Here is a 10833-nt window from a genome sequence, read left to right on the forward strand (position 1 = left end):
CTGCCTAGCCTACCCCTTCTCCATTTTCTCCCTCTCCTCGCTCCCCGCCCCACCGCGGGCAGCTGATCCCCGCCCTGCCCGAGCTGCAGGCCGAAGGCAGCAGCTGCCGTGCCTCTGCGGCTCTCTCCCGGCAGCCGCAGCCAGGACAAGCCCGGCTCCCCCCGCCCCTCCTTCTGGCTGCTTTGGAGACAGCCGGCACGTAGCTGCAAGACCGGGAAGGCGACCGAGAAACGCTCGGTCGGCCTAAGTACTTGCAGATGTGCAGCAGCATCGAGCTGAAAGTCGCAGCAGCGTTCAAAGCTTTCAAGTTTGGTGTTGTTTTTTTTTTTTTTCGCTCAGCGGGGGGGTTGGAGCTTTTGGGACGGCGGCTTCCTGAGGGGTGCGAAGCTTCACCACCCCTTTCCTCCCTCCCGCCCCAAGGAAGCGGCTTCTCCGTCCTCTGACTCGCAGACCTGGGCTGGGAGGCCAGGCCCAAACAGGAAATGCCACAGGCCTTGCTAATGGAGTCATGAGGCTTGGCACCCCCTGCGGGGCGGCAGCACCGTGGGGGGGAGCGGCTGCGAGGGCGGGCCGGCAGCGGTTGGCGCCGGGGGCTCCCCGGCCCTGAGGGAAGCGGCGCCCGACGGCAGAGAGCGGCAGAGAGCGGCCGGGCCCGGCGGGGAAGGCGGCGCGGCGCGGCCTCAGCGTAGGGCCCCCCCCCACTCCTTGCGGCTCCCTGGGCGCCCCGCGGGCTGCAGCGGGGCCAGGTCTGAACCTGTTCCCGCCGGAGCCCGTGGCCGGGAGCCCAGACGCGCCGCGGGCCCTTGGCCGCCGTTTGAAATGGGGGCTCCGCCTCACCCCCCCGCCTCTGCCTCCCGCCAGCCTCTCACGGCCGAGGGGAAGGGCTCGGGCGCCATGGCAACCCCGCAGCCTCCCGTGGGCGGTGCCTGGGGGCGGGAGAGGCCGGGCGCCATGACAACCGGCGCCGCCAATCGCAGCGGTGAGCGGTGCCCGCATGGTTTGGTGACAGCCAATAGCAGCCGCCGTTCCCTTGTAGGCGTGGCTGCCCGCGAAGGCCCGCCCCCCAGCGGGAAGACGGGGGCGGGGGGAGGAAGCGAGTTCCTTTGTGGGCTTTGACAATAAGATGGCGGGCGGGGGGAAGGCGGGGCTAACCGTAGAGGCCGGCCCCGCCCCCTCCCTCAAGCGCGGAGCGGCCGGTGAGGCGGGAGCGGGGGTTCCTGCACTGGCAGGCGGCGGCGACAGTAGCGGCGGGGTGGTGAGTAGGGCAGGCAGGTTGGGCTGGGGTCGGGCGCGGCGCAAGGCCCCAGGCCCGCCCGTCTTCCCCGGGGCTCCGCGTGGGGACGTCGCGGGCGGGGAGCCAGTGCCGGCGGAGCCCGCGGAGGAGGGAGCTGATTCAAAATGGCGGCGGGCCGTTTGCCGGGAGCGCGGGACGATGAGTAACCGCCGCCCGGGGCCCTTCGCGGCCGCGCGCGCGTGTCCTTGGAGCGGTGAGGAGGGCTGGGGCGGGCGGGCCAAGGGGACCCGTTTCCCCGTCGGTGCCGGGCGCCCCTCTCCTCCGCTCGGTCCCTTCCGCAGCCGCACACCCTCATCGCCCGCGCCTCCACCCCCAGGCACCCATCCGGCGCCGGCGCTCGCTGCGGCACCGCTGCCCTCCTGCCGCCGGCGCGCTGTGGCTGGGGAGCTCCTCCAGCTCTCCAAGCGCACGGCTGAACCCCCGCCGCGCTCCCTCCCCAGCCTGCGTGCGCTGCGGCTCCCTCCTCGCCCCGGCCGCGACCGCCGGTCACGCCTCTCCCCGCCGGCTCTGGCTGGCCGCCCCGCCCCGCTCAGCCGCCCCGGCCGTCTGCGTTTCCACGAGCTTTCTGCTCCTCGCACTGCCTGCTATCTCCCCTGCGCTGGGCGTGCGGCTGCACCAGCTTCCCGGCCTGCCATTCCCCGGGAGCTAGTGCCCCTTCCCGAAGCCCTCGTGTCCTGGAGAGGTGCCTGCCAGCCCCCTACGCCCGGGGAGTGGACCAAAACCAGTGCTTTATTAGATGCCTTTGTCCCAGTCCGAATAGGGATGTTTCTGGCCCTACCAGCCCTCTGCTGTATCTGCAGTCCACCTTATAACTCGACATCACCATAGGCACACATATGCTTGCCTAAAGAGGAGTACCTGGCTTTTCATCTTCTTTTCACCATTACGCATAGCTTTGATTTCTTCCTACAGTTGTTATAAATGACAATTTTGGAGGGGGGGGAATTAGAGCGGTAGAGGGGAGATACAATACCTTCTTACCTTCCCATGCTAACCATCATCACTATATTTACGGCTGTACAAAAAGAAAAAGCACCCTGCTTAAGTGAAGCTCCAGCCCTGGCCTAGGTAGTTCTTGTCTGCTTCCTCCTAAAGATGAACAGTGCTAAAATCTCCTATCTTCACTGTTACTCCAACTCTTAGGAAGCAAATTTTTCCCTTAAGTACTTAAATATATTTTTGGCAGCATATTACTACCTGAATCTAAACTGAAGGTGAATCTGGAATGTGTAAGTTGATGCTCTAGTAAGAATTGGATCGAATTTCAAGCACCTTATTTGTAAAGCAGACTGGGAATTTGTCAATCCCAAAAGCAAAACTTACAACGAATTGCATAATACTGTGCTTCCTGTGCTACTATTAAAAAAAACCCAAAACAAAAGAAAAAATCCCCCACTAAAACTCACAAAAACTCCTTTTTTCATACTGTATTATGCTAAAGATAGCTGTTGTCTCCTTGACAGCTTTTTTTGTACAACCATTTCAAACAGTAGTTAAGTTTAACATGCTAAATTTGGGCTCTTGACACTCGGATACTAGTGGAAGAAGGGAGATGATGTAGCTAGTCTAGATATTGCCTCTTGGACAGAGACAGATGCTGCTTGAAATTATCGGGGAATTTGAACATCTTGCTTCTAAAGCAGCAGCAGCAATCTTGTTCTCATGTACCAAGAGGTTTTACACGATGGCTAATACCTTTTTGAGTATGTTAATATGTAAATCAATAGAGAAACATACTTACATTTTAATTAATTAGGTTTTAAATTTAGTATTCTCTTGAGATGAGTGCTTGTTGGAGATAGTGCAGGGAAGTCTGGGGAAGGTTGTTTATTTGCAAGGTTTAATTGCATCTGATAATGGCTATGAAGTTAATATTTATTTTTTTTTTACCGAGAACTTAGCTTCTGAGGCACGTTCGTATGCCAGTTAATAGAATCTGAAGAAATAATTGTTGTGATGGGTATATTCTTTAAGTTTATGCTAACTTAGAGCATCAACTTATGGGTATATTCTTTAAGTTTATATTCTTTAAGTTATGCTATTCTTTAAGGTCCACATGGTTTGTTTATTGCTCTGGGGAAGAACCTGGAATCCCATGCGGCAGATCTTACGCATTATTATATTGCATGGGAAAACTGTTTCCTTCTTCAGTATGTGAATAGATTACAGACTGAACTGGTGTGCCACCATCCCCTGTGTCTTTTCATTTGTGGATGTGATAATTGCTCTTTTACCAAGAACACGTGCGTTCCCATCAACAGTCCCCTCCTGTATCAGTCTGCTATTTTGGGAGGCAAGCGGCCAAAGCCTCCTCCTCTAAAATTGTCAGATATCCAAAATAGCACCAGAAAATATTTTCATTTATTGTTCTCGTGACTACATCATCTTTTTCTGTAGTTGTTGTGGGGGGTTTTCTGGGTTTTTGTCTGGGTGGGTTTTTTTAAAGTTTGCGCCCTTGTCACCTAACCTAAACTAAAAGGGTATCTAGTAGGAATTTGGGGATTCAAATAGTTACCAGCTCTCAAAAAGATTGCCCTTCATTTATAGAGTGTTTTAAAAGTATACCCGGGGAGCAAAAACTTCCGAACTTTTATAGCATCATAAGGTGTTTGACAGAATTAAGATATACTTTATTGACTTGATATTATGGTGTCTCACTGGAATTGTAGTTCATATGCCTCATGACCCTGTCTTGAATGTTGCTGTGAGCTCTGTCTGTAAAAGAGAATGAGACTATGAGTTGGTTGAAATACAGTTTCCATGACATAACAGCTTTTTAGTCTGAATATTTTGGGATCGAGTCAAAAGATTTTGGCTTGAGAGCGTTTAAGGTGGGTTTTTTTGTTGTGGTATTTTAACAAGTATGCAGCTTCTTGAGGAAAAACATGTTTTATGCCCCTCCCCCCAAGTCCTTTGTCAACCATCTCCTTTCCCCCCAATTTTGACAGCAAGCACTCTTAAAAAATTTTAAATTAGCAGCCACAATAGAAAACAAAAACAGATGTCCATATGCATCCTTTTTACTTGTTTCTTTTCTAGGTATGTACTTCAGTTGCAGACACTGAACTGTCTTGTAGTGTACAGACATGTCTAGAAAAGTATCTGAATTGTTTTCATATTTTATCATACAGGTTTTTGTAGCTTGTTGAAACACAGCATTCTTTTAGGTTTCAGTAATTAAAGGAATTTTTGCATGTGTTTGGTAGTTGTATTCGGTATATAAAACCTTATTTTGCTTTAAATGTGTTTTAAAAACTCAGCCTTTATAGTTAAAACAATCTAATTACTGTCATTACTTTCATTATTGTCATCTTGCAAAGTAAATCTTAGTCATAAAGTCTCTGTGCTGGTAAAGGAAAATTCTCCCTGGTTTTGCTGTGTTTCAGTTTTGTGTTTGTGCATGCTTGCTCTTTTTCTCTAGATGCTACAGAGAGATACATGGTTTTGTACAACAAAGGTGAAAACTGTACAGTTTTGTGATAAAAGTAATGAAGACTTGCTTTCAGTATGCTTTTGTGCGCGTTTAAATTTTTCAGATGATTGCTGAAGATTTTATTTGCTCTTTAAATGGCAAAGGCATACGGATAAGGGAGAGGCTGGTCCAAAGGTCAGGGTAATAGCCTAGGACTTGGACTTAAACATGGAGTTTCCTTCTCCTGCCACAGATTTTGCGTGTATTGTTGGGCAAATCACCTTTGTGCTCTAGCTGTAAATCGGGTTTAGTAGTACTATTCAAGTTTGTAGGAGTGTTGTGAAGGTAGAGATACTGAAGCAATTGACAAAAGGTAGAGGTATGTAAGTTTCTGAAATGGGAAACTATTTTGTTCTGCATCTCCTGTACCTGGCTGACATCTCACTTCCCGGTACTTGGTAGGTGGTGCTCTAACTTTTACTGTATGGACTCTTGCTCAGTAGCATGGGAGAAGAGGAAGGACTACATCAAACACAATTACTGGTATGTAATTTTTTGCTGCTTAAATGAAACCGTAAGCTAGTATTTTGTGTAGTCGCAGGAACAAGGTGACAAAAACCTGTTTTTATGATGTAAGATACTAATTGGAAGTAAGTGTTATAGAAAAAAATCCAGTGAATGCTGTGAAAGGTTTACCTTTAAGAATCTATAAATATTTTTTCCTCTGCTTTTGCACACCCAAGTGCGTGTGATGTATTGAGGTTTTCAAGTTTTCTGCTGTGTTCTGTTCTTCCATTGGTGTGCCTTACAACAGTAGATGTATGAAAACCAGGTTAACATTCAATTGCAGTTTTAATTATTCTGCACAAGAATATAATCTCAAATAAAAGAAGCTTAAAACTCTGCACAGTGTTTAATGTTTGATGACCTAATCAACCATGTAGGTTGATTACTAGTCCCAAAAGATGTTTCTAGAGGTCAAGTTTCACATGGGAGATATGTGTTTAGAAATTACTGCACATACAACTTTGTAGTAAAAATTAAATGGGATATCCTCTGATAGGAAGTTGCAGGAATATCTAAAAATCTGGAAAAGGCACTGTCAAGCAAAAATTTGGGTGGTATTTAATGGGAATAATGCAAATATGATAGGTTGGAGGAGAAAATTTTAAAAGATACTTCCAAAGCATTTAATAGATTGGTAATCCATGGATAGCTTTTAAGAAGTCTATGGAAAGTGACCGTAAGACTAAGTTCACATATTCTATATTGTAGTCTCTGCATATTACTATTTCTAAAGAGTTTTGTACCTTCAGTGGAAAGAAATCTTTAAGAGTTGGCAAATCCAAAAAAAGGTTATTTCATGGATATATACAGCAATGTGAGAAGTGTTGTAAAGAGTCAGACCAAATGTTTATCTAGCTACTGTGCTATCCCCAGGTTTTCGGAGTAGATAAGTATGTAATGTATTTTGAAAGGAACAATGTTGTTGCACTTTTTTAGTGACTCTGAAAAAGCTGAGAGCGAGCTCTCTGAAAATATCTGGAACGTACCGTAGCAACCAGAAGAGCAAGGCAGAGGTTGGGGCTTACCAAGGGAAATGGAAAATTATAGAGAAAGACACTGCAATAGTATTTTGGTTTTATCAGCTTTTAGTTGAAAAACTTCGTTTTGTTTGGGTCACTCCATTAAAAAAAATCCCCAAATATTGGACAAACAGGAATTCTGAGGACAGAAGGCTTAGAAGGGACATAACAAATGTGCATAAATGTAAAGATCAGGTAGTAGCTTTCATTTGCACCTTAATTTTTATAAGACTAAAAGAAGTGATATCTACTGCATTTAAAAAAAAAGTTAATTTGTATTTCAAGAGATCAGCTGCAATATTTGCATGAGGTACTGTTGTCAAAATTAGTGCAGTTCAGAAGAAGATCTGGAGTTTAATTCTTGAAAGTCATACCTTGGCAAATTCAGCAAGTGATTTTTAGATGTAAATAATGAGAAGCTTGGATGCACCCCACTTATTTTTAGCTGGTGAACCTAAACTAGGAATACAGGAATTCTGCTATCTTAAGTCAACTGGGAAAGAAGTACAGAAGCCCATACAGAGGATGACTGTGCCTATCCTTATTGGACTTGCACAGTTTGTATTGGAATTACACAGTTCAGCTACTCACCTGAGTAAGGGAACCAGAAGGACTGCTTTAGGCACCTTGGTTTAATATCTCAAGTTATATGGAACAAATCTAGATCTTACTCTCCCTGTAGCCAAAATAAGCTAACCTTTTCAAAAATGCCCATGGTATTTTTTTCATGTTACTCTGTTAGGCATGTTGATGTTCTGGAGGGTCAAATCTTTTAAAGATGGTGTGCCAGGTTGTATTTTTATTTCCAAAATTAGAGGTTAAGCATGCCAGTAGAAACTCAGGAGGAGCGAGGAGAAACTGCCTCTCCAATAGGTGAAATACAGCCATTGAGATGTTTGCTTCTGTGTGAAGCAGCGGCTCCTGACTTCCATCAAGTGTGGAGCTTGATGGGAGCCAGGAGCTGGGAGCCCCTGCCTCTCTCCGAAGCCATGACTTGTGGACCTGCTCACCCCTGGTTCCCGAGTGCCGTCTTTGGGACCCAGTCCATACGTTCCTGACCCCTGTTGTACCACAGTGGCCATTCTATAACCCGGTATGACAATTCTGATGTTTCTTAAAATTCTTAAAAGAATTTGCTGTTTAAATTTAATCTTGAAGTTTTCTGTTTTGTTTTTTTGGTCTTTTTTTTTTTCCCTTCCCTCTTGAGCTGTTTATGTTGTACAAGATTTTTTTTTCTTTTTAACAGGACACAATGTTTGTGCGAGGATTAAAGAGAAAATGTTTTGATGGTGAAGAAGATATTGAAGGAACTCTGGCTGGTATTAAGGCTATTCCTTCATATAATCTTCAGCGGCAGTCACTTTTAGATATGTCCTTGGTTAAACTTCAGCTGTGTCACATGCTGGTTGAACCTAACCTTTGTCGTTCGGTACTTATAGCCAACACGGTACGGCAGATCCAAGAGGAAATGACTCAAGATGGGACTTGGCAGATGATAAATACACAGAGTACAGGGCAGGCATCCCTGGATCGTCTCGTTTCAACAGACATCCTCTGTCGTTCATCTAGGGAACAAGCTGAGGGAAAGCATGTTCCAGGCTATAGTACTTTCAATAAAGACTTTGAGGGTGACCAGGCACAAGATAGTTCAGAAACTATGTCAACAGCCTCTTCAGTGCAAGCTCCGAGAAACCTGCAGAGCAGTGTGTGGGAAATGGAGAATCCACAAGAAAATAAAGGAAACTTTCAAAAATCATTAGATCAAATATTTGAGACACTGGAGAACAAAAGTCCTAATTCTGTTGAAGATCTGTTTTCAGAAGTTGACAATTCGTATTATGATCTTGATACTATGTTAACAGGCATGATGAGTACCACAAAAATGGGACACTGTGATGGGCTTGAAACGTTCTCTGCTCCAACAACTACAACTTCTAACTCTAATTGTAAATCTGATCTTAATGAGCTTGATCATATTGTGGAAATCCTTGTAGAATCCTGAAACTCCTTGTGTAGGAGATAAAGATCTGTTAATGGGAAAAAAAAGACTTGAGAAAGCTATTTCCACAGTTTGTTCTATCAAATCTGCACAAATATCTATATATTATATAGATATATATATTAAAAAAGCACTTCATATTGCAAAATAGTGTTAACTCTTAAAGTTAACCTGCAACTTGTAGTGTAATAATCCATGTCCATTGAACTGTAAGTACATACGGTAAATGTTTTTAAGTTTGGGGTCCAAGGCTCTGGAAACTGGGTTCCTTTTACCCATTTGTTTTAGCCTTTGATGGAGGATCTGCTCAGTGAGAGGGATTCTCTCATCTTTTTCTTATACTTCTCCTAGTAAAAATGGTAATAAACATAGAGAGAAGTTGGATAACTGGTTTCCTATTTTCCTCCGGTTTCTACTCTGTTACACCACAGAACTCCTACCATATCTGCTGCTTCTGTTCTAAGTCGCTACATGGCTCTTAAAGAGCAGTATGCAATAGTTCCTGTTATCCTAGCTAGCTTATTCTGTTTTTTGCTACAATTTTTACTTCAAAAATAGTTTTAAAGTGTTTATTGGTGTTTAGATTTTTCCAGGTATTTTCCTAAAATATATTTTTACTACAGATGTTATGTCAGCTGCTAACTTAGTAACTTTTGATCATATCTGCAGTTGATGTATTTTTTTGAAAAATTTTCAAAAAGGGATGTTTTTTACTGTGAGCTACCCAATGTAGTTCAGTAAAGTGTATGTAAATGTAAATATACGATTTTATACTTTACATTAAAATGTAAGAGCTGTTTTCATGATTTTGTTTTATAGAGTAGTACTTTACTAAATTGAGAATTGTACAATTATGCTTTTCATACCCCGTATACTTGAGTATCATTAGAGGAAGAGCTTTGATCCAGCTAGATACAATTACATTTAATTCATTTCAGACCATATTTTTTGTTAACTACAAACCTAAATTACGTAGGTTTTTATTTATGTGTATTTATATGTAAATGTCATCAAGTGAATTGTTTATCACTGAAGTCTACCATCAAATATTTGTTTATATGGGATAACTATCTTGCACTAATTACTACAAAAAGTGTTATTAGCGGCCTTTAAATCTCAACTGGTATGTCATGATGTCTTGTCATAATTAATACACTCCACTCTTACCAAGGGTTTCCTCTTGGCTTTTTTTAATAACAAAAGATAATACAACTTGGGATGGTGTTCTTTTCTTCAAGTACTCACATTTGTTTTAGAGTGTATATAATTAAGCTTATTCCTATGAGACTTTTTCAGGGGAAAGGAGTAGATCAAGTACAGTGTATGATTTTGTTATAAAATGACAAATGTTTACCTTCACAAGCTGGTACTGGGGAAGAGCTCCGAACTAGCAGGGAGGTAGAGAAGGGGGAAAAGATTGATTGGTTTCTGGAATGTGTTAGCATTGGTTGTGCCAGGGGAAGACATCCGCCAGTAACTCAGTTGTTTTCTGCAGACCTGAACCAAGCAAGTCACTGAACATGAAGAGAGTACATTTCTGCATCTGACAGACTCTGCCTTCCCACAAGTGACCTTAACTGCTACACATCATGCTTTTCAGATTCTCAGACCCCTAAAAAGGGGAAGGTGGGGGCAGGAGCAGGGGGGTGTTAAGGACATTCCAGTGTCACCTCCACAAAAGGAGGCTGCTGAGCTTATGATTTCAACAAGTGCTTTTGAAGCATCTGGTTTGGGGAAAAATGACATCACTTTGCTAAATTTCTCAAATTTGATAGCTGCATATTAACTCAGTCACATGAAACCATGCAGTTGGTGTGAGTCTTCAGTGAATTTGAAAATGTTTTTTGTATTACACTCAGACATGAGATAATCCATAGTTACCGTAGTAGTTAAACATTGCTTCCTCAATTAAAGCTTGATTAATAACTTCGTATGAAATACCATATAGATACTTGCAAGTTCAGTCCGTATAATACAGCTGGACCAAAGAAACAAGCCAATACTACATGTCTTAATCAATAGAGACATCACTCGTAACTGAAAGGTGGTGTGGTAGTATATCCTGCTTCAGGAGGATACAAGTATTGATGTGAACTGTCATATCTCACAGTGACATAACAGACTGTTTTACTTGGCAGTGTTTGTTGCAGTATCAGAGATTTTTCCTTCAAAATTTTAAGTCCGCAGGAAATTTTTCTTGATGCTTTTCTGTGTGTGACTAGATCCACTGAATTGGACAGCAGATGCCTTAGGGTAAAGCAGAAAGCCAGGCAGTTTCAAAGTTTTATAAAGGGAACATTAGCATTGAGTTGAATAACTAAATATCTTCTCTCCCTCTGGAAAGTTCCCCAAAACTGCTATGAACTGTCGTTAAAAACCCACAGGTTTGAACAACTGTGGGTGTTTCCCTCTGCCCCCTCGCCCTCCATTTTCATTAAATGAGCAGTTGGATGTTAAGATATTTGAAAAGATGCTCTCCCCCGCCTCCTTAGCATGCATCAGTCTCCATGTTACAGGTAGGAATTAGTATAATTTGTTCATA

The 10833-nt window shown here is 43.8% G+C and overlaps 1 protein-coding gene across 2 annotated transcripts; it reads left to right on the forward strand.

Moving 5' to 3' along the window:
* The first annotated feature begins 1215 nt into the window (after positions 1–1215).
* Positions 1216–9441, forward strand: CDCA4 (cell division cycle associated 4). 2 transcript variants are annotated; one of them, XM_059819510.1, is made up of 3 exons: positions 1216–1255; positions 5169–5249; positions 7539–9441. In XM_059819510.1, the coding sequence occupies exons 2-3, from the start codon at positions 5211–5213 to the stop codon at positions 8292–8294; spliced, it is 795 nt and encodes a 264-aa protein (XP_059675493.1). In that variant the 5' UTR covers positions 1216–1255; positions 5169–5210; the 3' UTR covers positions 8295–9441. The 2 variants fall into 2 exon arrangements, with proteins under 2 accessions (XP_059675493.1, XP_009816790.1); XM_009818488.2 differs by lacking the exons at positions 1216–1255; positions 5169–5249 and adding an exon at positions 7235–7385.
* Positions 9442–10833: the final 1392 nt, after the last annotated feature.

This window comes from Gavia stellata, chromosome 7 (assembly GCF_030936135.1).
Source record: "Gavia stellata isolate bGavSte3 chromosome 7, bGavSte3.hap2, whole genome shotgun sequence".
NCBI classification, from domain to species: Eukaryota; Metazoa; Chordata; class Aves; order Gaviiformes; family Gaviidae; genus Gavia; species Gavia stellata.